Source organism: Cololabis saira, chromosome 1 (assembly GCF_033807715.1).
Source record: "Cololabis saira isolate AMF1-May2022 chromosome 1, fColSai1.1, whole genome shotgun sequence".
NCBI classification, from domain to species: domain Eukaryota; kingdom Metazoa; phylum Chordata; class Actinopteri; order Beloniformes; family Belonidae; genus Cololabis; species Cololabis saira.
In genome coordinates, this window is record NC_084587.1 from 27,050,017 (window position 1) to 27,077,730 (window position 27,714).

Sequence of the window (27,714 nt, forward strand, 5' to 3'; positions counted from 1 at the left end):
GAACGGAGTCCTGCGAGGATATGTACTTAGGTAAACACATACATATGTTTAGATTTCAGTGCATCTCGTCAGATAGGAAAAAATGTAAAAAGTGTGTGAAAAGAAAGACACGCACCTTAACCAGGGGACTGTCAGAAATCAGGGTCACATTTTGATCTTTTAACACTGACAATTCATTATTCTGACTGGCTTGCAGTAGTTTTTATTTTTAGTTTAGTTTTATTTTTTTGCATGCTCACACCATTTTGCTGCATGTTTGTTGGACTTTAATAACATAAAGATTACTTACCAGCCCTGTTGGGTGATGTTACTTTAAAATGTAGGTCAGTCAGCAACAAGTCCCTACTGTGGTTTTATTCAGTTAGCGCTGCGTAAGAAAAAGTTTTTGCTGCGATGTTCCCGCAGGGCAAACACACAGCTGTGCTTGCTTAAGTTTTCCCCGGCACTGATGGAGTTAGTGTTGGAAATGGGATGGGGATTTCAGCAGGAGCTCGAGCAGGGGGGGAGACCCCCCCCCCAGATATTTCACTCGATTATGGCTCTGTTGCTACCTCCCTAGGAGCTACAGAACGAAATGTTATGTCGTTCCATCTCCTGTGCCGTTCGCACAGCGGGGTGGAATAGAGGTACTACAGGGGGGGGATGAACTAGCTCTGTGAATGGAGCTGAAAAAAGCAATAAATCAAGCATGGGGAGTTTAATACATACAACCCAACAATTTATGAGGATTTTATTGATGATCTTATTAAAGAAGTCAACTTCACAGTTGACTTGCTCAGCATATTATATATTGTATAATCAAGGACACGTTCATTAAGTTCCTTCAGATTTGAAACTTCAGCTCTTAAAAAGTTCAAATGAACTCTTGAGGGTGTAACATCACTGGTCGAGCAGTGCCTATGCCACATGTGCTTCTGATTCAACCAAGAAAACACTGTTTTTTAGTTCGATGTTGTTTTTTTTCCTTTTCACCCACAATGCCCTCTTACCTGTCGAGTTACTTATACTGCTTTCAGACACAAAATATATGTATTTAACACCATTGTCACACAGCAGAAGGGATGCAATATGAACATTCAAACATATCTTTAAATGCTGTTAAATTAACACTTGCCAACATTCAGACTTATTTGTGCTAAACAGGATATTTAAGAAAGTTTTCACTTCTTCACTCTAGAGCTACCTGCTTCTGTCATCTGCCTCTTCAGTCCTAACTGTACTGTATGACTAAACTGCTCACAGAGCTGCAAAACTCTAACCACTTTGGATCAGGAGCTGGTCTGTAAGTCCTGAGTTATACAGAACTGCACATATACTAAAATATGTGCAGTTCTCCCACTAACTGCTACCACACCTTTGTATCTGGAGAGGCTAAAAGACCTATCCCACCCACTTACAGTACAGACCAAAATTTTGGACACACCTTCTCATTCAAACAAATGGGGAAGTGTGTCCAAACTTGTGTCCATAAGGAAGAGATGTACAAGAGAAAGCAGGAGAACAAGCTCCAGCAGAACAACGTAAGAGGTGTACGGTCAGGGATGAAGAAGATCAAGCAGAAGGGGGACCAGATGGATGGAAGCCTGGACAGAGCCAAATGAACTGAACACATTCGTCAACATGCTCAGTACAGAAACAAGCTCACCATGCTCCTCTCCAGCCCCCAGCCAAACAGACCTTCCATCCTCCCATGAGACACAGTTTCCCCCGTCAGACCTCAGTCATGGATGTTGCTGCTGCACCATCATTTGCTTATTTGCTGAATAAGCAAATAAGCGCCTTCCAGGAGCCACTGCATTTTGCTTATTGTTGTGTAGGAATGGGTGATATTTTACCGTTCACGATAAACCGTCAAAAAAATTCCCCACGGTAAGAATTTGTCATCTCTTTGTAAAAACGATAAATTCCTTGTTGATGACGTTTTTGTGTAAAACTGATTTATGGAAGGAAGGAAGGAAGGAAGGAAGGAAGGAAGGAAGGAAGGAAGGAAGGAAGGAAGGAAGGAAGGAAGGAAGGAAGGAAGGAAGGAAGGAAGGAAGGAAGGAAGGAAGGAAGGAAGGAAGGAAGGAAGGAAGGAAGGAAGGAAGGAGCGAGAAAGAAAGAAAGAAAGAAAGAAAGAAAGAAAGAAAGAAAGAAAGAAAGAAAGAAAGAAAGAAAGAAAGAAAGAAAGAAAGAAAGAAAGAAAGAAAGAAAGAAAGAAAGAAAGAAATTAGCCTAAAAGGAAAGAAAGAAAGAAAGAAAGAAATTAGCCTGAAAGAAAGAAAGAAAGAAAGAAAGAAAGAAAGAAAGAAAGAAAGAAATGAGCCAAGAAAGAAATGAGCCTAAAAGGAAAGAAAGAAAGAAAGAAAGAAAGAAAGAAAGAAGGAAATGAGCCTAAAAAGAAAGAAAGAAAGAAAGAAAGAAGGAAATTAACCTAAAAAGAAAGAAGGAAAGAAAGAAAGAAAGAAAGAAAGAAAGAAAGAAAGAAAGAAAGAAAGAAAGAAAGAAAGAAAGAAAGAAAAATTCCCATCAACGACGTTTTTGTATTGGTATTTTTTTTATCGTTATCAGGATAAATGCCAGAAATTATCGTGATAAATGTTTTAGTCCATACCGCCCATTCCTATTGTTGTGGGGTCGGGGTCGAAGATGCCATCATACACCTACTTCAACGAACATGCAATCATCTCGACAAAGCAAGCAGTAGGCCTACTGTGAGGATCATGTTCTTTCATTCCTCCTTTGCATTTATCACAATTGAGTGTACTTTTATTTGAGGATGCCTCCACAATCACCTGGATTATTGACTACCTGACAAACAGACCACAGTTTGTGAGACTGAATGGTTGTGTGTCTGACCAGGTGGTCAGCAGCACAGGAGCACCACAGGGGATTGTACTCTCACCACTCCCCCTCACGCTGCACTCTTCAGACTTCCAGTACAAGTAGGAGTCCTGTCATCTGCAGAAACACTGTATGATGACTCTGCAGCTGTCGGGTGTATCAGTGATGGATGAGAGACTTACCACAAATAACTGGTGGTACATTTTGTGACATGATGTGGGAAAAATCATCTCATCTTAAATGCAAACAAGACGAAGGGGGTGATTGTGGACTTTAAGTGTGCCAGGATTAAGTTGAATAGTTTTTCCATCATGGGGGAAGAAGTGCAGGTGGTGGAGTAGTGTAAATACCTTGGTGTTCACCTGGACAGCAGACTGGACAGGAGATGCCACCTGTTTATAAGCTGTTTATAAGAAAGGACAGAGCAGACTTAATTCCTAAGAAAACTTCTTTGAGCGTTTGCAATATGTTAAATATCTTTAACATCTGCAGTGATCTGTTTTCTGGGAGCAGAATCAGAACCAGTGACCTAAAGAAACTGAACAAACTGATAAAGAAAACTGTCTCTGTTATGGATCCTCTGGAGATGATTGCGTGAATAATATAATGCAGGGACTCTTATTTATTAAAGTTACTGAACTATCCAGTCACAGCGCACTAAATGGGCTGTGATTCAGACTTAACGTGTTTAAAAGCATTACCACCAATTGTCTGTCAGTTGGATTCTCATTATTCTGACACTGTCACAATAATGAGAGAAATATATTTTTCAGAGATTTCTTTTGTCATGAAGTTCTTAAAAGCCAGAAGTCTATAGTTGCCTTTAAACTGTTTAACTTGGCTCAAACATTTTGAATTTCTTACAATAACCTGCTAGCATTTCTGCCATTCCTCCTGACAGAACCCGTGGATCTGTGTTTGGTTTAGGATTGAGTTCTGGGCTTTGTGTTGGCCACTCCAATACCTTCACTTTGTTGTTCTTAAGTCACTTGGTTTCTGCCAGTCCAGCCTCTCTAGCACCAACAACATTTCTACCTTCAAAGTCACTTCAATCACATTTGTTTGTCATTCTGATGATGATGTGAAGTTCAGCAGGTTGTCTCGATCATGTCTACGTGCCTAAATATACCAATGCTGCATACTTTCACACATGGGTGAGTGCTCTTTTCAGACCCCTCCGCTGCCCTTGGCATGCAATCCTTCTCTTTGATTTTTACGCTTCACACAGATTTGCATATAATTACAGGAGAAGTTATCAGGTTTTTACCCTCCATCACTGCTTCCACTTCAGAAGTCAGTAAAAAAAAAATAGAATTGCATTCTTACATATGCCCGTCGTGTCATTACGGCTTTGAAGGACAGAGACTCCCTGTGCCCCCTCCTCTTTGGATTTCCCTCTCTTATTGGATGCTACACTCCAATTCTCTTTTTTCCTATTTTCTTCCTTCATCACCCCTTTCTTCATTTTATCATAGTATGTCAGTGTGCCATATGATGAGAGGAGGGTGAACGGAGTTATCTCCTCACCTTTGCAGCGATTTGTTGTTCGCCTCCAGCACCCCCTCACTTAGTGCATCATTGTCTTTATCGTGTGTGTGTGTGTGTGTGTGTGTGTGTGTGTGTGTGTGTGTGTGTGTGTGTGTGTGTGTGTGTGTGTGTGTGTGTGTGTGTGTGTGTGTGTGTGTGTGTGTGTGTGTGTGTGTGTGTGTGTGTGTGTGTGTGTGTGTGTGAGTGTACAGTATGCATGTGTACTCGAGCGCTGACTCAGCCAGTGAATATTTAGAATAACCTGTTATGGTGAATAGGCGTCATATTAAAACGCTGACATGGAGATTATTGCTACATTCAGCCCCATTAGATATGCGTAGTATAAGAGTGGTATTCCACCGCTCTCTCTAGTTGGGTCCTATATCCTTTGAACGGGACATTTATAGCACATGTACTAAAGCAAAAGCCTTAAGGGTGTGCTATTCAGAGATGACACTAAATGGTTTCAGTCTCTAGAGATTGTTAGTTGGACTTATCATCTTCAGAAAAGCGTTACATTTTGTCAGTGTGCCTTACAAAGAGATAATAGAAGATATTAACGCAAAGTGATAAAGAAACTGTTAGTTGCAATATTCACACAATTATAAAATTACTCTGTATTAGCAGTATTATTGCACTTGAGATGTATTTCTGTGAGTGGAAGTCTCACTCAACTCACTCAGCCTCCCTGGTAAGGTCTATGCAGAAGTTCTAGAGTCTGGTTGATAATTGAATCTCAAGGGGAACAATGCAGGTTTAATCCCGGCTGTAGAACACTGAACTAGCTCTGTGCTCTCTCCAGCGTCTTGGAGGGAGAATGAGTGTGCCTAACTGTACACATGAGCTTTGTGGTCTCGGAGAAGGCATTCGTCTGTGTTCCTTGGGGCATGTTGTGATGGTGCTACTTGTTATGCTGTTACTTTCAGTCCCCCCAGAGTGTTTGGTCTGCAGTGTCTGTAGGACATCTAAGTTCATTACAGGTAAAAATTGGGCTCCACCAGGACTGCCCTTTGTCACCAATTATGTTCATAACTTTTATGGAGAGGATTTTATAGGTGCAACCAAGGGGCAGACAGCATGGAGTTTAGCAGCCTCGGGATTGCATCTCTTCTTCTGTGCATGATGTGGTCTTACCTCATTGAGGAAATTTTTCATCCTCAACTCTCACTGAAGTTGAAGTCCTTTGGAGCCAAGTCTGAAGAGGCAGCAGTGAGAACTAGCCCCCCTAAATCTGAGACCATAGTTCTCAGTTGGAAAAGGGTGGAATGGGAGTGACATTGCTGCCACAAGTATAGGGTTCAAGTACAGTACCTCAGAGTCTTGTTCACAAGTAGGGGAACAACAGAGCCGGAGATTGACAGGTAGATCGGTGCAGCGTCTGCAGTAATACTGACTTTTATTATTTGACCTTTTCCTCATCAACATGACTCCACAAATTCTGAGTAATAAAAAGATATTTTAGTAATGAATTAAAATGTTCAAAACAAATAAATAAACATGCCCCTTTATAGACAGGAACGTTTGTGGGTTTTTTTGTTCTAGTTCAATGATCTCAGTTATTTTCACAGATGGACTCAAGTCATAGAAATATTGCCAATAGTGCCAACAGAAGTGCTTGTCCCAATAAGAGGCAGGAATGTTTTATGTAAATGTGACATTTCTGTTTTTATTATGAATACATTCATACAAATTTACATCCTTACTTTGCAGGTATCGTCTGGCAGGGTTGCCAGGAGACTACCAGGAAAAGAACATCAGCAGCCCTGAAACTAACTACTGTCTTCTGAAAGATCTCATCATCTGGACTCAGTACCAGATCCAGGTGGCTGCCTACACAAGTGCTGGCTTAGGCATCTACAGCCGTCCCGTCTCTGAATATACGCTGCAAGGAGGTAAAGACGCACTGACACAACATATTTTAATTTCTGTTTCAAATCCACCAGAGCAGGGCTGTACCACGCAACATACATGACATCTTTAACTATCGCTCCATGCACACATACACATCACTGCTTACATTCAGCCTGTTTACCAGTCACACATTAATTGTATTCTAAGACTATAAGAATAATTAAATAAGATTTCAATTATTATTTTAATGAGCACCTAAAAAATCTTAAAATGTTCCCTCACAAATAAAATTTTATTTTCAGCCCCCCCAAACAGTCCTCTTTAATAGAAATCTTTCAAGATATGACCAAAAAGCCTTGTCATTGGGGCAGTTTCACATTATGTTGATGCATACATTTTCAATGTATTTGTTTTTAAGACATGAAAAAGGGATAAGTAAAATCTTTAGCAAAAAAAGGTTTCCTAGTTCTCATAACAAAAATTTCAGAATGAGGCAGTAATTTTTAAGCATACTTTTGTGACTTAGATTTAGATGACTTGGTTAAGCCATAAATAAGTGTGGATATGAATGAATAAGAAGATTGTTGCCCCGTGTTCTCAGTTAGGTATCAGAACTAGCACTGTAGATCTCAGTTTTGTTGTTACAGAATATTGCTACATTACACGCTCAAATATTTGTTTTTATGACATAGACCCTTCACATGGGTGATCAGGTGACGAAGATTTGTTACATACAAGTGCAGTAAGATCTCCCTGCGGCATTTCAGGCTTCAGTATCACTCAGTTTTGAGCGGAGTCATTTGATGTGGTTCAGACTTATGTTAATGTTGCCCCAGGGGCAACCCCATTCGCAGACAGAGCAGCTTCAGTCATCTGGGAAGAAACCCTGAGGGTTACCCAGGATTTGCTGGGGGGACTGCAGCACTTTTTCAATCTGGGCAATAAGGAGGTTGGGATGCTTCAAAAAGAAGGGAACTGATGGGGAAAGAGTTTCTCTTTTGATCTATAAATGTGTGATATGACAGATAAGGGTGTGTTTATCATAATAAACATGGCTGCACAGAGAAAAGTCTCTCAAGCATAAATCAGTGAGGGGCTTATGAAATAGGAAAGAATATAAGTAAAGATTTTAAGGGAGATTACAGGAAGTGTTTGTAGGGGTACATCCTAAAACACGTTCTTTTGTCCTACTGACTTTGATTCCGACAGTATATTATTAGTAAAGATGATAAGGTACACACACACACACACACACACACACACACACACACACACACACACACACACACACACACATTCACACCTACACACTTGCGCGCACATAAAACTCACAGTCATCATTACCAGAGTTTGGGACAGGTTTATAGACTCAGGAGAGGGAGTTAGGTTCATTAATTATTCTAATGTGGTTTAATGGGTGTGGCTGTGATGGATTGGACATTTCCTCTCTCTCTGAAGATGTGGCTGAAATGTCTATTAGACTCCGATAATATTACTTTTCTCCTTCTCTCTAACAAGCAGCCTTAGCGCATACTAAGATTCCCCCAAGGGCATATTTTAGTGTTTTATCTGGAACTGTGAACTGCGAGAGGCTAGAGGCCGCTCCCCAGGAGTACAGTCAGCATGGCAGAGTGAGACCACGTCTTTAACATCAATTAATCTTCTCCCTTTCTGTCTACTCACAGTTGAGCGTTATTTCTTGCACTACCCTGTTCATTTTTTCAGTAGTTTTTGGTCTGATATCTTTCCACTTTGCACACTCTGTGTTAATGTGCATATTTGTGTGTGACCTGGCCATGTTAGCTACAATATATGACGTAAAGGGCATTCCCATCATGCAACTGTGCATCTCAATCTTCACCCTCTCACTCACTCATCTTCTTCCGCTTATCCATTCCCGGGTCGCGGGGGCAGCAGTCTAAACAGAGATGCCCAGACTTCCTTCACCCCAGACACTTCCTCCAGCTCCTCCGGGGGGAGTCCGAGGCGTTCCCAGGCCAGCCGAGAGACATAGTCTCTCCAGCGTGTCCTGGGTCTTCCCCAGGGTCTCCTCCCGGTGGGACATGCCTGGAACACCTCCCTAGGGAGGAGGGACATGCCTGGAACACCTCCCTAGGGAGGCGTCCAGGAGGCATCCGGTACAGATGCCCAAGCCACCTCAGCTGACTCCTCTCAATGTGAAGGAGTAGCGGCTCGACTCCGAGCTCCTCCCGGGTGACCGAACTCCTCACCCTATCTCTAAGGGAGCGTCCAGCCACCCTGCGGAGGAAACTCATCTCGGCCGCTTGTATCCGCGATCTTGTCCTTTCGGTCACTACCCAAAGTTCATGACCATAGGTGAGGGTAGGGGCGTAGATTGACCGGTAAATCGAGAGCTTCGCCTTTCGACTCAGCTCCTTCTTCACCACGACAGTCCAGTACATCGACCGCATAACTGCAGACGCTGCACCGATCCGTCTGTCAATCTCACGCTCCATCGTTCCCTCACTCGTAAACAAGATCCCGAGATACTTGAACTCCTCCACCTGAGGCAGGACTTCTCCACCCACCCGGAGAAGGCATGTCACCCTTTCTAGATGGACAACCATGGCCTCGGTCTTGGAGGTGCTGATTCTCATCCCTGCCGCGTCGCACTCGGCCTCAAACCGCCCCAGCACATGCTGGAGGTCCCGGTCCGATGAAGCCAACAGGACAACATCATCCGCAAAAAGGAGAGATGAAATCCTGAGATTCCCAAACCGGATCCCCTCTGGCCGCTGGCTACGCCTAGAAATCCTGTCCATAAAAATTATGAACAGGACCGGTGACAAAGGGCTCCTGTTCCAATCATACAGAGACCGGACAGCCCTTAATAGAGGGCCCCGGACTCCATACTCACTGAGCTCCCCCCACAGAATGGCACGAGGGACACGGTCAAATGCCTTCTCCAGATCCACAAAACACATGTAGACTGGTTGGGCAAATTCCCATGAACCCTCGAGCACCCTGCGGAGGGTATAGAGCTGGTCCAGTGTTCCGCGACCGGAACGAAAACCACATTGTTCCTCCTGAATCCGAGGTTCAACTATCGGCCGTATTCTCCTCTCCAGTACCCTGGCGTAGACTTTCCCGGGGAGGCTGAGAAGTGTGATTCCCCCTATAGTTGGAACACATTCTCCGGTCCCCCTTTTTAAAGAGAGGGACCACCACCCCGGTTTGCCACTCCAACGGTACTGTCCGCTTCCTCCATGCAATGTCGCAGAGGCGTGTCAACCAAGACAGCCCTACGACATCCAGAGACTTGAGGTACTCAGGGCGAATCTCATCCACCCCCGGTGCCCTGCCACTGAGGAGCTTACGAACTACCTCAGTGACCTCGGCTTGGGTGATGGATGAGCACGTCTCCGAGTCCCCACTCTCTGCTTCCTCAGTGGAAGGCATGTTAGTCGGGTTGAGGAGATCCTCGAAGTATTCCTTCCACCGTCCGACAATGTCCCCAGTCGAGGTCAACAGCTCCCCACCCACACCGTAACCTGTGCCGGCAGAGTACTGCTTCCCCCTTCTGAGGCGCCGAACGGTCCTCCAGAATTTCCTCGCGGCCAACTGAAAGTCTTCCTCCATGGCCTCCCCGAACTCCTCCCAGACCCGAGTTTTTGCCTCCAGGACTGCCCGAGCCGCGGCTTGCTTGGCCTGCCGGTACCCATCTACTGTATCAGGAGTCCCACAGGCTAACATAGCCCGGTAGGACTCCTTCTTCAGTCTGACGTCATCCTTTACTTCCGGTGTCCACCACCGGGTTCTAGGATTGCCGCCACGACAGGCACCGGAGACCTTGCGTCCACAACTTTGAGCCGCCGCGTCGACAATGGAGGCAGAGAACATGGTCCACTCGGACTCAATGTCCCCCGCCTCCCCCGGGATCTGAGAGAAGTTCTCTCGGAGGTGGGAGTTGAAGATGTCCCTGACAGAGGACTCAGCCAAACGTTCCCAACAGACCCTCACAATCCGTTTGGGTCTGCCCGGTCTGTCCAACCTCCTCCTCCGCCAGCGCATCCAACTCACCACCAGGTGGTGATCAGTTGACAGCTCAGCCCTTCTCTTCACCCGAGTGTCCAAGACATGCGGCCGAAGGTCAGATGAAACGACAACAAAGTCGATCATTGACCTCCGGCCTAGGGTGTCCTGGTGCCACGTCCACTGATGGACACCCTTATGTTTGAACATGGTGTTCGTTATGGACAAACTCTCACTAGCACAGAAGTCCAACAACAAAACACCACTCGGGTTCAGATCGGGGAGGCTGTTCCTCCCAATCACGCCTCTCCAGGTATCACTGTCATTGCCCACGTGAGCGTTGAAGTCCCCCAGTAGAACAATGGAGTCCCCAGTTGGAGCATTATCCAGTACCCCTCCTAGGGACCCCAAGAAGGCCAGGTACTCCGCACTGCTGTTCGGCCCCTAGGCACAAACAACAGTGAGAGACCTATCCCCGACCCGAAGGCGCAGGGAACCGACCCTCTCGTTCACCGGGGTGAACTCCAACACATGGCGACTGAGCTGAGGGGCTATAAACAAGCCCACACCAGCTCGCCGCCTCTCACCCTGGGCAACTCCAGAGTAAGGGAGCTGGGTTCCAGAGCCCAAGCTATGTGTGGAGGTGAGCCCGACTATCTCTAGCCGGTATCTCTCAACCTCACGCACAAGCTCTGGCTCCTTCCCCCCCAGCGAAGTGACATTCCATGTCCTTACTGAAAGGGTTTTGGTCCAGGGATTGGGTCGTCGAGGCACCCCGCCACGACTGCTACCCAGATCACATTGCACCGGCCTCTCACGGCCCTTCCTGCGGGTGGTGGGCCTACGGGAAGGCGGGCCCACGTCGCCGTTTCGGGCTGAGCCCGGCCGGGTCCCACGGGCAAAGACCCGGCCACCAGGCGCTCGCCTACGAGCCCCAACCCCAGGCCTGGCTCCAGGGAGGGGCCCCGGTGACGCCGATCCGGGCGACGTTACGGTCCTTTGATTTTTCTTCTTCATGAAAAGCTTGTGAATGTCAATCTTCACCTTTCAAGCATAAACCCTTTACTAAGTTATCACCATGACGTGCTCATGGGGACACATGCAGGTTTAACTGTGATTTCGCTCTGTGACTTTTATATGTTTGCACAGTTGGGGGAGGGGGAGTGAACAGAGGTAATGGTGGTTCAGTGTCAGGAAGGATATATTACCATCTAATCGGGCCACGAGAAGTAAAAACGTTTCCATTATTTGTTTACATTATTTACAGTTTGCAGTATTTCCCTTCATTTTATAATATTTCATCAACTAAATTTGAAAAACTGCCACAATAAACACTTTATATGAAGCATATTCTCATATTTTTCTCCTCTGTCTCACTCGTTGGTGGATGATGAATGTCTGAGTTACACCCAGACATTCCAAGGCTTTAGTTTTCTATTTTAGCCTGACTTAACACTTTTGTTTTTGAACTACCGGTATTTCTTGTTAAATCCTTGATCTTTAATTCAAATATTTCTACAATATAGCATCGTTGTCACTGGTGCATCACGCTGATGAAATACATTTTGCAAGCATCTGTTTTGGTTCTTGTGGACAATTTCCAAAGTTTGAGAACTACGTTTGTTAATATCTGACTGTTGTCATCAGGGTGAGCTTGATTTTAACACCTTCAACAAAAAGTTCAACAAAAATATTACAAGGTGGTTGGGTTGAGTTGTGAGGGAATCATGCTTGTGACTCAAGTACACCTCCATTATAAAATACTGCGTTGCCTGTTTTAAGATCAAATAATATTATCTCACGATTCTTTAATGAATAAATACATCATATTATACTATGCAGTTGCGACATGTGGGTCATAAAAGTTATGGAAGCTGCTTGGTTAATGCAGATTAATAAGACATCCATGGTGGTTTAAAAGCAGTCAGAGATTGATAACCATCCCGTTGTTATTAAGTCAATTCAAAATGCGAAATATGTAAATGTAAATCACTGCAGATAAGATTTGATTGTTTTGAGAAATTAGATCATTTTGCAGTAAAGGTTTGGCATTTAGCTTTTGCAAGCTTTGCAGATATTTTAACTCCACATCTTTACTCCACATTAAATATTTAACGATGCTGTATGAGATACTTGCAGCCATTGCTTCAATTAAAGAGTGAATATTTCTGAGCTTGTTTTTTTTTTCTTTGTTTTTGTATCTTCAGCACACCTTAACTCATGCTTTCTCTTCCTGTTAGACTCATTACTGTTAAATATAATGTTTGTGTATCTTCACTTAGTTCCCACAGCACCTCCGCAGGAAGTGGAAGTTGTAGCTGTAAACTCAACAACCATACGCTTCACATGGAACCCTCCTCCTCAGCAGTTCATTAACGGCATTAACCAGGGATACAAGGTGAGCCTATGAATGTGTGTTTGTCATTACACTAATCATAACAAACATTCTTCTTATGTCCATCTATTTTTTTAATTCAGTGTTTGGGTAATGATGTACAGTTTATCAATGTAAATATATGCAGATCATTGTTTAGTAATCTATATTTCAAGGTTCAAAATGGTAACAAATTTGATTTATTTTCAGCCGAGCCAAATTTGAGGTCACCTGCTCGAAGAAATAATAGGTGGTGTAACAAGGAGGTGTTGAAATACCACTTCTGGTATTTGTATGGGTTTCATTCTTCATTTCATTTTGGCAGGAACAAAATTAATTTAATGATAAATAGATTAGAATGAAATAAAAAAAAACTGAGAACACACATGGCCTCAGCTTGTGAGTGTGTTTTAAAGTGTGAACTTTGTTGTGTTTATTTACTGATAAATGTGGGTTAGGGTCTGTCCCTCTAAATCCATGAGGCTCCTCATTGCTGCAAATCATGGGGGTGTGCATAGCTGGGTTGCTCCTGTGAGAGGGCAGTAGTTGGTGATTTTAATTAAAACAGGATATGAAGCAAATCGTCATCTAATTCCAACCCCTCCACAGATCACTGACTATATACAATATGGTTAATAATATTGCTCAAAGGCCATTGTCTCTTCTGACAACTTTACCATCTTTTACTTGGATGACCTTGAAAGTGTATTTAGTGTTTTGCAGGGGTAATAACACTTACTGCCAACTTACAGTACCTATGTGTCTATAAATCTGTCTACCTGCGCTGCCTGGTAGAGACAAACCTCTTTAATATTTTTTTTTTTTTTGGAACACGTTTAGTTTAGATTATGGTATGCTTTTATTGTGGCTTTTTTCATTAGGTTTATAAAATGTCACCACATTGATGAAAAGTTGCATTCAATTTTTTTTTCATGAGGATTTTGAATGAATGAAGGGAGATTTGACACTGGTGTGTGAAGTCTTTTTCACCACATCCAAAAGACTCAGCGGGATTAAGATCTTGGACACTACTGAACAATCCATGTGAGAAAAGGATTTTTCCTGCTCCCCGAACCACTCTTCCATAATTCGAGCCTGATAAATCATCGCATTGTCATCCTGGAATATGCCTGTGCCATGAGGGAGGAATAAAGAATAAAAAAAAAAATCTTTGCCTTTCGTTTTATTCAGGTGGTCTGCTGACCTAATTTGTTAGGCCAGATGAAATTCCTGAATCTAGACCTGGCGAACTGAGGCAACCCCAGATCATAGCACTACCCCCACAGGCTGACAGGGTAGGGACGAGGCACGGTTGATAAATCATTTCATCTTCCATCGTCCTTTCCCCTGATGTTCCCATCACTCCGGTACCCATAAGACCATATGACCTGCTTTCCAATGCTCCAGAATCTTTATGATCCCCTGCCACTGAAGTTCTTTTTTTGTTTTTTTTTTCTATTCTTCTTACTAATACTGTTTTTTTCTTTACACTACAAAGGTTTTCCTTTTTGAGTTGTATTTGTGAAAGACACCGGCCTGAGTTCTACTTTGGATTTCTTATATTTTATCAACCCCACCATTTTAGATGACCTCCGATTCAGATAATTTAAGATTGTTTTCCAACTACATTTCCTCCTCAAAGATGATGGTACCTCACCGTACTTGCTTCTTTTAATACTGCTTTTGGTGGTTCTAAACCCAATTTTAGTCATTTCAGCTGCGTCCCTTGTCTTGTTTGCTTCTTGACAGCAGTAACAAATTTTCAATGATTACAGGATATGAATTATGACTTGGTTGTTTATGGAGCGAGAAGCTACTCACTGCAACATAGAAATACCCAGACTGGCACAGCTTTACAGGGACAACACTGCACTATTTTTCAAATTAAAGGTTTTACCCATTTTTCTAGTTAAATATAGGTGTTGGTTTATTTACTTAATTATTTTGTCCAGACTATGTACTATACAGTGCATTGCATACATGGTGCTGCGCTGCATGTTTGTTGTTTTTGTCTTTTTTTCTGCGTATAATATGAGTTGCCACTGAAGTTAATTTAACTGTAGTTAAAGAGATCCACCACATTGTGCTCTACTGCAGCATTCATCCCCAAGTCATAAAACAAATTAGGATGATATGGACATTGCAGCTAAAAAGGGGTAGAAACACCAACAAACCTAAATAATTCTTATTCTGAATCTCACTTTATTGCTGATTTAAAGAAGGGAAGAGGGGGAGTGACGGGGCGGGGCTGTGCCATGACTGAGGAGAAATACCCAGACTGGCACAGCTTTACAGGGACAACACTGTCAGATTTGATCAGTATAAACATTATTCTTCATTATTTTGTATCTCCTTTTGAAGAAAAAAAAAACACCAGTATAAATGATACATTAAACCTTGATATATACGATCCAGCCCTGGAAGCGAATTTCAAGGTCAAATGATTAGGTATTCAAGATATCTTTTTTTGGAAGAATTGGACACTGTCTCCTGGCCAAAGATCATCCAGACTGTTATCAACTCCAAGAGCCAGACTCCTTGATGATATGAAGTTGTAACAGGGCTATCAGTAAAGTTGAATTACTCTTTTTCTGATGGCAGCATTAATGCGGAAAAGTGCATTGAGATTTTAAACTAACCCAGGATGTGTTTTAAACTAACACATCCTGTCTTTAAGACAACACTTTTTCCAGGGATATGTGTGTATAATAGCATAAGAAAATAGCTCTAACACTGGCCATGCCTGTCTGCAGTCCTGAGCGTCCAAGGTTAGAGAACATATGCAGAATTTTGAAACAACAAATCTCCAATCTCCATCTCTCTCTCTGCACACCCTAAAAGAAGTTTGCAGGGAGAATGGAAGAAGTTAATATCTAAAACACTTCATCACCTGATATCCTCTATGCCAGAACACTTATTAAGTGTTGGCAGTTGGACAATATGAGAGAGTGATAAAAGCGTTACAGTCTAAATTGTGCTTTTACTGAATTGTCCTTGAAATATTACAGAACATATTACCTGCGAGTTGTTTTTTTTTACTTAAATAACATTTGTAACCTTATTGCAGCATGTATGTGAGTCCCTGCAATGCAATTCAAATATGGAAAAACTTCCTTTCTATATAGTTTGCTGAATAAGACACATAATTAGAGAGAGAGATTAAAAATGCCTCCAAAATTTAGGTTTCACTTTCAATTTTAGCTAGATTTCTGTTAAACTTACATTCTGCTCTACTCATAAAACATCAAAATGATTTTTTTATGTTCCTGTGTTTTTCTTTTTAAGTAAAATCATTTTGTCGGACATCAGAAGGCTGCGCTTCAACAATCTGCAGTGACTGGAAACGTAGCACAGTTAACAGGCATGAAACACTTAAACTGAATCAACAGTGAACGTGCAATTTATGTATAATAACTGAAAGTTTGTTTAATGGCATCTGTGCGGGTTGTTCAGTGTCTATCACATTAGAGATACTGTCGACAAAAGCAGCATGGCCACCAATTACTGTACCAGTGCTGCTGAAACATGACGTACTGTAAGCAAGAATGCGTTGAAGCTTTGAGACAAGCGTTGCGACTCAGACAAAGTCTGAGAAAACAGCAGCGAGGCATTATGCATGCAGGTATTTGGAGTCATTAAAATCTGGTGCATATAAAGGTGCAAAAGAGACATACAAAAAATCCTTTATTTTCCTTCTGAGTAAACTAACACAGTGTTGACTTTAATTCTCAAAAAAACTTGGCTTTTACTTCTCATGTTATTCATTTTCTTATTAGAAAGTGTAAAAATTTGTACCGCATCATAGTATTGCCTAAGGGCCACGACTCTTTATAAATATGCAAGTGTATAGTATGTTTGTTTTTGTGGCTAAAGCAATGAAGACAAGCAAAATGATGTGTTTATGGATTTATGGAAGTTTCACTACAGAAACAAATTAACCTTTCATTCAAGGACTAGATAACCTAAGATATTTCTTATTAGATACTCTGTATGTCTGATTTACGGAAGCGAAGAGCTGCCACCTTAGTGAAAGAAAAATACAGTCATTATAACGATATATAGTGAAAATGTAATAACGAAAAACTTTTCACATTTGTACAATATATGATCTTGTTATTACAATATAAATATTGTAAGAATGTACTTTGTTTGTCATAACGTGATAAATATGTTTATTGTAACAATGTAATGATATATTATTCAAACAGGAAATATATATTGTAATAATATGATAAGATATTGTACAAATGAAAAATAAATATTGTTAAATCATTAACATTTCACATTATAATGTGCATCCATCCATCCATCTTCTTCCGCTTATCCGTTCCCGGGTCGCGGGGGCAGCAGTCTCAGCAGAGATGCCCAGACTTCATTCACCCCAGACACTTCCTCCTCCGAGGGGAGTCCGAGGCGTTCCCAGGCCAGCCGAGAGACATAGTCTCTCCAGCGTGTCCTGGGTCTTCCCCGGGGTCTCCTCCCGGAGGGACATGCCTGGAACACCTCCCTAGGGAGGAGGGACATGCCTGGAACACCTCCCTAGGGAGGAGGGACATGCCTGGAACACCTCCCTAGGGAGGAGGGACATGCCTGGAACACCTCCCTAGGGAGGAGGGACATGCCTGGAACACCTCCCTAGGGAGGCGTCCAGGAGGATCCGGTACAGATGCCCAAGCCATTATAATGTGATATGGCTCTAATTGTCTTTTAAAGATGGTGGCAGTTCGATGCTTCCGTACTGACGGTGTGCTGAAATCAAGTGTTAAATGTTTTGAATACGAAATATCTTTTCCGGGGAATAGAATGTGAAATTGTTTTGCTATTTTTCATTTTTTAATTAAATTTGGGAAAAAACATCACTATAACCCATAGTTTGGTAGACATTTGTTATGTTTCATAACTGCAGCTTGTAGTTATAAGAACTGATTCATTCAACTGAAACTCCAGAAACAGAAATAGTGGAAAGAAAATTACAATCTAATAACTCAGATGAACAATAGAATAAACTAACTCACATAATTCTTGTCCCTTTTCACAATTTTTCTAACTTAACACAGCTGATGGTCTGGCCAGAGCAGTCTCCGGAGGATGTAACCATAGTAACCATCACTCCAGACTACCCCAGTTCGCGGCACACAGGATTGGTCAACGGGCTCAAGAAGTTCACCTGGTACTTCAGCTCCACCCTCTGCTTCACCACACCTGGAGATGGGCCCCGGAGCCTTCCCACCCTGCTGCAGACACACGAAGACAGTGAGTGCACACACACACGCGCACACACACACAAACACACACAAACACATTAGTGCGTGAGCATTAAAGACACAAGAAATTGGAAAATGTATCAGTTTTATACACAACAAAACTAGCTGTGTTGAATCCAGCTGTTTTTATCAGTGTAATGCACATCCGTATCCATGACACCATACCATAATTCACCTACAGTCCGACAGTCCTATCCTTTTGCTTTTGCTTTTTGTTAATTTTCAATTTTTTTTTATGTTATCAGCTTCCCTGCTGCCACCGTTGGTCAACTTTCTTTCTAAAGGGAATTGATTTTTTCATGCGTGTTGGTATTTATAACTCATTCTTCCGCGGATAAACCTAGTCACACCATCAAATAAGCCCAACAGCCTATAGGCAGATAGACAAGTAATTATTACCAACCAGCAATTACAGAGTGAGAAAATGATATTAGAAGCCTTGTGTGTGTGTGTGTGTGGGACACAAACATGTACACACTCACATAGCCACAGCAGCGGACAGGTATTGATTGGTTGCTGGGCGTGTTGCAGGGTTAACGGTGGGTGTAATTCTTGCTTGATGATAGCTTTTTGCATGTGTGTATGTGTGTGTCTGTGTGAGTGTGATTGTGATTATGTGTTATTGAATGTCTCAGATGAATAGCTTAATCGCTCTGCAGGGAGAGGGGTTAGAGAGCCATGGATAAGATGAGAAACGACATGCCGCTATGTGTGTTTGTGTGTGCGTTTGAAGGGGGGGGGTTACAAATGTTCTGAAGAGGTCGTGTAAAGTGGAAACAGTAAATATAAGATGCAACATCTGCAATGTGTGTCCATGTGAAGGGATGATTTACCTCGGTTTCAATGTTCATGTTTCTGATGAAGTTCAGATTTCCCAAATATTATCTGATGTACATTCTTCTTTCTTTTGTTTTCAGCTCCTGGACCTGTCCGCCACCTGAGTTTCACTGAAATATTGGATACATCGCTCCGTGTCAGCTGGGATGAGCCTGAGGACAAGAATGGCATCATTACTGGTTAGAGGATAACAGCTTGACAGTATACATTAATTCACGTAATAACTGAGTAATCAGCTGTTCTGTCCGTTCAGCCTCACCATACCTCCATAATCAAGAAAAAAATGTATTCTACCATGTGATTAGACTCATATGATGAAGACAGAAACTTCGGCTGAGTTTGTGTGTGCTTGCAAAAACAACAAATATAGTACATACAATGATTAAAGATGATATGACCATAATTTTTGCAACAACTCCACTTTTCCAGATTTTTCAAGATTCTCTGGCTGTCCTTTTAAGTCTTCTGTCTGATTTCCCCCAGACACCCCTTCATCTCTGACATTAGATTTGTGTGCAACTGATTCATCATCAGCTAATCCCTTCCCTCTGCAATTTGTCTTCTTCCATTATCTCAAACATGCTCTCACCTCACACTCCCCAACACCCAGGGTATCGTATGTGTGGTACATCACACACAAGACAATCCCCTCTCAGCTCCTTAACGGCTCTGACAGACAGTGACACTGGCTTACACAAGCTGTTGCTATTTTTCTACATTGTGTGTGTGTGTGTGTGTGTGTGTGTGTGTGTGTGTGTGTGTGTGTGTGTGTGTGTGTGTGCGTGTGCGTGTGCGTGTGTGTGTGTGGCATCATGTCCAACATTCATCAGGCACCTACACACCAACGCCACAATCTAACAGGACAAGGCAGCAGTGCTTTTACAGTCAGCTTACACACTCAGAGGAGTGGGAAAATGGGTATTCAATCAAGGTCACCTTGCACATTTACTCTTTTCTCTCATCAACTGACTTTTCATCCGGCACCTGGTGAACACAGAGACAGATGAGGGAGCATTCTCTCTCCTCAGGGCTTTACACACAAGTGGCCTTGTTCATGCACAGATTTGAGGGCGTTGGAGTGTGATGCATGACTACAGAGATGTAAAGGGACAGACAGGAATTTTAACTCCAGTTACTCCTCCTACAGTCTCTCCTCCTGTTTGGCTCAATACCTCTCGTTACACGTGGGTGTGCCTGTGTGTACACATAACACCTCATGTCTTTCTACACTTTTATTAACCCAGTGTGTCCTCTACACCCGACAGGCTACATGCTGCGGTGGGAAGTGCCCGATGTTGAGTCAAGTTATGAAGAACGGTCCTTGTCCAATTCCACCCTGCAGTACCAGCTGACAGGCCTCACCTCCACCACTGTGTACACACTACAGGTGGCTGCTCTCACGGCTGCAGGACGGGGTGCGGTCACATCCTCCACCATCTCCACCGGAGTCCCACCGGGTACTGTAAATAAATACACACATACACTCACACCAGAGCTGATGACAGGGATGTTAATAAGTGTTTTTTTCTTGTGTGGATGTGCTCGTGCAGGAGAGTAAATATGAGTGATGAGCTCTCACAATGCCATTGTCTTTCCTCAGGCTGATAAGTGGCTGTTACTGTGCATCCATGAATCATCACCCACATTCCCGACAGACATTCACATACTCAGTCACTCAGAAGAGTTAGCTGTTTACAGGAACTTAAAGAACACTTTAGTCTGAGGTATATTTGTATGTGTATCATGTGCAGAAAATACTTTGTTGTGCATGATCAGTTCATGCAAATGCACCAGGGCCAAGTCATTAGTGCTGATTAACTCCTAATGGTAACATAGAAGGAATGCAGCATTGGATGATGGAGGGAATGAGTCAATCAAAAAAAAGACCACAGAAGGGAGAGAAGACTTAAAAAAAACACAACTTTCAAAGCACAGGAGACCAGTCTCAGAACAGGTTCTGGAGACAGGAAGAAAGCTCATACAAGCAAAATTTTGGTCCCAACATTTTCTGATGACTAATTTATGAGTAAAAGCAGAAATAGTGAAAGCAAGATGGATACAGACGGTTCTTAGATTCAGAGGTTATTCATTAATTCATGAAAGCAAAAGAGTGAAAGAAAGACCAAGCACTGAAGATTAGGAACAAGAACTAAAGAATGAACAGAGAGAAAGGGAGGGAGCCACCAAACATGGATTCTTGGCTCGTTTATTTATTCATGAAGTCTTCGGTTAAGCGAATTTTGTCATTCATCTGAGCAAAGCAGCTGATATCAACATTCCCACATTATAACCTTTACAAGTTTGCTGCATGGGTTTACAGAGCACCAGTCTCTGTTAGCTGGACATTATTTTCAGATGCATACATGTACCTTGCTACACCTGGAGCAAATTACACAATAATAATAACTGTCCTGTTGGGATAAAAAACCCACTCGATATTTTACTAAACCTGTCTGCCGTGCTCTAGTGTTCTGATTTACAAAACGCACCGTTTCGTTTAACAAACAGGCTTTGCAGAAGCATGTTTTTTAATGTTCAGCAATAACTCATGATTTTGAAGCAGAACTGATTGTATTACACTAAATCTTAGAGGACTTACACCATCCAGAAACACCCCGTATTAACCAAACACAGGAGAGAAAAATGCATGAAAAATGGCTGTGATGCGCTCTGTGTTTTTATATTTGAGTCAAGCAGTTTAGAGCAAAGTACACAGTGTTGATTGTTGAGTTTTTTAGTATCATAAACAGAAACAAGCTGTCACATATTTGATTTGATAGGAGATGGTTTTAAAAAGATGTTGCTGTACGTCTCACCTGCCAGACTTCTGCCACTTCAATTCAGCAGCTGTCAGTGAAGCTGTCTGTTTTGAGTCAGTAATAAATTGTAGGTGGCATTTAAATGGTTTGTAATTTAAATAAATAAATGATAAAAAAAAAACTAATAAAAAAAATACCTGAGGACCATATAGTCGTGGTTGAACTGCACAAAGAAAATAGTTTAAGACTTGAATTTCTCTTGTCCATAACTGCACACAAATACCTCAGATTCTGCTCTTATAATGCTGGAATTTCCCCAGACATATTCAGACCAGTTTTAAAAATAGTGTTCAATACTCACTGGCAGTAGAAAGCCATAATAATACACAGAAACAGACTCTAGACAGATGATCTTAGGATCTCATGCTTGATGTTCCTTTCTCTACAGGCCCTTAAGCTCTCACTGCTGTTCCGAAACTTCTCAGTGTCCTGGATATCTAGGGGTTTGCAGTCCTTCTAAATATCTAAATATCTTTTGTTAGTTTGTGCACTGACACTGAGCACAAGTGTGCACCGTGGTTTTTTTTGTTTTTTTTGCATCACGTGGTCGCTCGGTTGTGTTGTCTAATATATATGAAAGCAACAAGGCACAGTGAGGCTGCTGCTTCAGGTGGGTAAAGGAAAGGGCTTTTCTTTGCTTGCCAGTAATGCTTTGTGGTTCTTAAATGTTAGTTTGTTTATTTATTTTTCCATATAACACACCTTATAACACACCAGCTATGATCCATGATTTGCCATTGATTTTTTTTAATGATTTTTTTATGACTTTTTTTACGTTTTAGTGACGATACTGCTGCTTTGTGTTGATTTTCTTGCCTTAAATGCTGTAGCACTTTGAGATTCACTGAAGGGAAAGTGCATTATAAATTAAATTAATTATTATTATTACCTTTTATATTCAGTTGTAATGTTTTTAGAAAGAAAGAAACTACGGAGAGTTTACTGATTTAATGATTGTTGTATGCGTGATAGCCATCAGAGTCATCAGCAGGAAGTGATAATTTTCAAGTCAAGTCCTTGTTTGATCGTCTCATTTCCTCCAGCATAGTTCTACCACTCAGGCTGCCACAGCTGGTCAGCCAAACTCCCTGCTTCCTGTCTTTCATTATTGCCATGGAGATGGAAGAAAGTCGGAATAAGAATGGGTCAAATGAATTTTCACAGCTACACTGTCTTTTCAGACATTTATGGGCTTAAAATGGAATATTTTGAACCATGCAATTAATTCCCATCACCCCTGCTGCTGTTCTGTTATCTATCTCTGTATTGTATTCATGACCTAGGAAAAAAAAGAAATAAATTGCTCTGACGGAGTGAGAAAGAGGGACAGAGGCTGTATTTTTAGTTAAAATGAAGTTTTTATTTAAATGTTTTATGACAGAAGATGGACGAGTAAAAAAAAAAAAAAAAGTACTTTAAACAATTTTCTTGGTTTACTCTTACTTGAAGCATTTGAACAGTATGCCATTATTGGTAACATTATTTCCTTCCACTACTATTTCTGTTATCAGTTTTAATAAAAGTGTATTGCAGATAAGCCACGCTCCAGTCCTGACCATCATTTTCTCAGTTTTGGTATTGTACATATATGTCAGGGTTTGACACTTCCCCCCAGTTTGAGTTTTAGTTCTGTCCTTCCTGTTTCCCATTTGCCCTGATTGTGTCTGCACCTGTGTCTCGTCGTGGTCCCGGACGCACCTTCCCCTGTTCCGGTGATGGTCCCGGACCCCCCTCAGCCAGCTCCGAGGACCCGGGTCGCCCCTCAGCCAGTCTCTGTTCCTGAGGCGGTCCCGCCCATCTCTGTTCCTCTTCCTGAGGCGATCCTGGATGGATCTGCCCAGCCCTGAAACGGCCCTCTGGCCGGTGTGCCTGGTCCCGAGTCTGGTTCCGGGGTTGGCCCCCCAAAATGACTCTCCGGTTGGCCCGGCCCCGTTAGCGTCCTCCGGAACTCTCTCGCCGGTCTGCCCGGCCTCGAGGACGGCCCCCGGAACTTTGGCCGTGTGTGGCCTGGGCCCTCCTCCGGGCCCCCTCCGCCTGCCTTGGGTGTGGACTGTTGGGACATCTGGGATCTGTCCCTTGAGGGGGGGGGGGGTACTGTCAGGGTTTGACACTTCCCCCCCAGTTTGAGTTTCAGTTCTGTCCCTCCTGTTTCCCATTTGCCCTGATTGTGTCCGCACCTGTGTCTCGTTGTGTCTCGTTATCCCCTGTGTATATCTGGTCTTGTCATTCCTTTGTTCCCTGTCGGTCCGTACTGGTTCTTCCTCCATGTCTCCTCGTAGTTTTTCCTAATCCTGGTTTTTGTTGATCCTGCTCTGCAGCGCTTTTAGTTCTTGTTTTTTGTAATAAACCCTTTTTGTTGAGAACTCCGGCCTCCTACTCTGCTCTCCTGCGCTTGGGTCCTCATCTAACCCTATCACAACACATATATATTTCGGTCATTTCATGGAAATCATTTGGTTTGTTTATTATTTTATGCACTCTACTGAAATAATTTGTCATGCTGCGATGCCTCCATCCTTTTTTTTTTTTAACAATATGCTAGGCACAGAAAATAAATGTGTTTTGCACATATTTGTGAAGGCACCAGCAAGCAGAAGTGTTTTTCTTTTTTTTTTTTATCTCAAAGAATTTGTAAGTATCTTTTAATATGTTAAAATGCATTACAGAGTCTTCTCTTCATGAATAACATTGTTAGGAGAGTGAAGCACCTAAAGGTTTTGGTCAGTAAATATTCAATATGCTTGTAAGAAGTAAAAACTTACCTGCAGACACAAGCTAGATAAGAGCTACATTTTCATAACGATTTTTGCAGCTTTAAGTTAAAAAGTATTATTCCTGTTCTATCTGCAGAACTTCCTGGTCCTCCCTCTAATTTAGTCATCTCTAACATCAGCCCTCGGACAGCAACAATTAGGTTCCGCCCAGGTCCTGATGGGAAAACCGCTATATCCAGATGGACGGTAGAGGGACAGGTGTGTGTCTGTGTGTTACTGATGAATTCAAATCTGCGGTCAATGCCAACGGTCAATCGCAGCAGAACTGTTTAACTTTCTCTTTCACAGGTGGTAAACAAGAATGGCAAGGAAGAAGCATGGAGAGTTGTCTACCAAAGAGACAACCAGCCCGATGCAGACACTCTGGAGATCCCCAACCTCATCCCATTCACTCAGTACAGGTGAGACGCAAACATAATTATGTACTCGCACGGAGTTATTCACAACTCACTCTCGGCTGGTTTCTGCAGTATTGCAAGACAGAGGTGAAATTCGATAAATCACACAGAAACGCAGACAGTTCCATCTGAGATTTTTCTGTTTGTCAGCAGCTTCACAGGTGCCTCATGCAGATCCTTATTATCCTCCCGCATCCAGCTAAATGGAGGGGGAAGGAGAGAGATGAGGGCAGAGGAGAAGAAAGTTGATGAGAAAGTGGGAAGGGCAGCAGTGAGCATTAAAAAGAGAAGAAGAGACAGGGGATACGAGACAAGGCGGAAAGGAAATGGATGAGGAGAGATGAGTGTATAATCCCCTCCTCAATGGCTGTAAAGAGGTTACATTTTTGTAAAAGTTATCTATTGGCACTTCAAACAGCTTTTCCTCTTCCTTCTGTCCCTCTCCTTATTTATTCATCTGTCGGTTTTCTGTGTTTACCTGTCTCTCGGTCAGCCTCTTGCTCCCATTATCTCTGCCTTCATCTGCAATGGGACCGTGGTGTGTATGCACACATCGCACACTCATAGGGATTATGTTGTCACAGGCAACACCACTGGGATGTTAGATGAATTGATGCACTTTTCTGTATTTCTCATCCCTTGCCATAAGTGCCTCTTTACATCCCGCTCTCTACTTCCCAACATGGGACTGCAGCTCATAGATGTACTTTCACACAGTCACACATTTTATCACTTGCAACCACGCAGAAACATAGTTGCATGTAGAAGTGACAAATGTAACAAACATCCAAAGTGGCATCATGTTTTTTTCACAAACATCTTGCATTGGGGGTGGGAGATTTGGACCACTGAGTAGAGTCTTCTCAACACATCTCAAAGACTTTCAATGGTATGAAGATCTGTCCACTGTGGTGGCCAATCCATGTGTAAAAAGGATGTCTCCTGCTCCTGAGTCATTTTTTTAGAGTTTGACCCTGATGAATCCTGGAGTTATTGTTTTGGAGTATGCCCATCCCACCAGAGAAGAATAAATATATTGATAGAGAACTTGGGTCACTGACCTCATTCTTAGAGCACATAACGTTGCTGAACTCAGATCTGACCAAGTCAAGCAACCCCAGATCACGACACTGCTGCCACAGGCCTGTACGGTAGGCGTTAGCCATGACGGGTGCATCACTTCATCTGCTTCGCTTTATACCCTGATGCCCCTTCACTCTGGAGCAGAGTGAGTGGACTGGACTTGACAGGCCACAGGACTGTCTTTCTCTGCTCCAGAGCTCCATTTTTATGTTTTCAAGCAAAAAAAATCCTTAGTTTCCCCGTAAGGCGATTGAAAAGAGGTTTTCTTTACATTTGTTTTGCTGGTATATATATGATTTAGAATATATATATTCTAAATCATGCTTAAAGAATTAATAATTACAAACTCCTGGTCAGGTAGAACATTTTTCTGTCAATTTATTTTATATATAAAAGCAGGGAACTATATGCATCCAATTTGAAAGTGAGATAACACAAAAATATTAACACGATTTTCCAACAGTATTTCCATTTGTTTACTAAACAGGATATTTTTCAGTTCATGGTATAAATCACGAAAAAAAAGGATTTAGAAAAAAACTATCCAACAGTAATACTGTGTTGTAAATATTTCACAAGTTACATAAAATAAAAGACTAACAAGTGGAACAATCACCATTTCACTCAAGCACTTTCCATATCCAATGTAATCCCAATTACTCTTTCTCACCTCTTATTTTGTTTATAGGGTGTTTTCATAGAGCAGCTGTGTGTAATCTACAAAAATGGAACAGCCGCTGCCTCTTTAATTTTACATCTGCTGACTTCTGACTTGTTCAAAGCCAGATGGATGCTTGTGAGATCATTATCACTAGATAAAGCATGTTACCGGTGTTACAGCCATGTGCTTGTGGCCAAGGAACAGTTGTTATCCTGGTAGTTTTGGATGGACTTGAGATGTGTTAATCAATGACTTTCACCCCCAACAGACAAGGATGTATGCATATAGTATAACTTAATCAAAAATGTTTTTTCATTAAAAGAAGGACGAAGGGGCAAACAGGAATTACTTCCTGATCAGCAAGAGTTTGATCAATTGATTGTCTTAGAGTCATTCATGTGTTTGGTTGAATGTAGCCTATGACAGACAGATGGCATGTCCAATCACCTGCCAAGTGTTTTCTCTGCAAGTTATCTCCAAACAGTTTGTAATTGACAGAATGTGTGATAATTGTATAGAGCAAACCATCTGGTGTTTCAACTTGCTGTAAAATGGAGTTAATCGGGATACGAATTGTTCACCAATACCAAGATGCACTTTGATAAAACTGCAAAGTTACAAGTTTGTGTACCAGAAACTGTCCCTGTTTGCACAACCAAACGGTTACAATTTTCTTGCAATGCCTGTTCATGTTTGATAACAATCTTTGTAGCCTATGTTAGTCAACATTCATGTATTTTAGGTTTTTCCATCAAGTTTGCCCAGCTGATTCCATGCTCCTTTATGAATAATGCATGTTGATCCACTGTCACATTTTGTCATCTCCACCTGGATGCACTGTTACTAATGGCCGAGAAAGTTTCGGTAGTCTTTCCCAAGTGTTCACACTTTTGATCCCTGAGTGTTCTCTAAAGCAGTGGTTCTGAACTGGTCCGGCTCCGGGACCAACCATCAATCCTTAATCAAAAGACACCACCAAAATTGAGGAGAATCTTAAACTTTTTTTTTAATAAAAAAGGGTGGTGCAGTCTAAATTATATATTATTTTATAATTATTATATAATTTAGACTGCACCATAATTATTATATATTGTAACGAAATAACAGTTGGTTCACACACAAAAATGAAGTTTAGAAAGTGCTACAACTGAGAAGTTGTTCCAAAAAGATTCAGAATTATACAGAATAACCCCTCACCCACTTGTAGGTCCTGACCCACCAGTTGGGTTAAGACTCAATTGTTACGATATATTTATTCAAAGTGTTCTAACATCAATGCCTACTTTAAATCCCTGCCTGAACTGTTGGCG

The 27,714-nt window shown here is 42.1% G+C and overlaps 1 protein-coding gene across 3 annotated transcripts in view; it reads left to right on the forward strand.

Moving 5' to 3' along the window:
* Positions 1-27,714, forward strand: part of LOC133441855 (protein sidekick-1-like) — a 383,972-nt gene that overhangs the window by 300,879 nt on the left and 55,379 nt on the right. For all 3 annotated transcript variants that reach the window (XM_061719569.1, XM_061719580.1, XM_061719588.1), the window contains 8 exons: positions 1-30; positions 6,061-6,242; positions 12,477-12,592; positions 17,626-17,821; positions 18,750-18,848; positions 19,935-20,126; positions 24,339-24,460; positions 24,551-24,663. The exon at positions 1-30 is cut by the window's left edge and continues 111 nt beyond it. In XM_061719569.1, coding sequence (XP_061575553.1) covers positions 1-30; positions 6,061-6,242; positions 12,477-12,592; positions 17,626-17,821; positions 18,750-18,848; positions 19,935-20,126; positions 24,339-24,460; positions 24,551-24,663 — 1,050 coding nt within the window. The remainder of the gene's footprint in view (positions 31-6,060; positions 6,243-12,476; positions 12,593-17,625; positions 17,822-18,749; positions 18,849-19,934; positions 20,127-24,338; positions 24,461-24,550; positions 24,664-27,714) is intronic.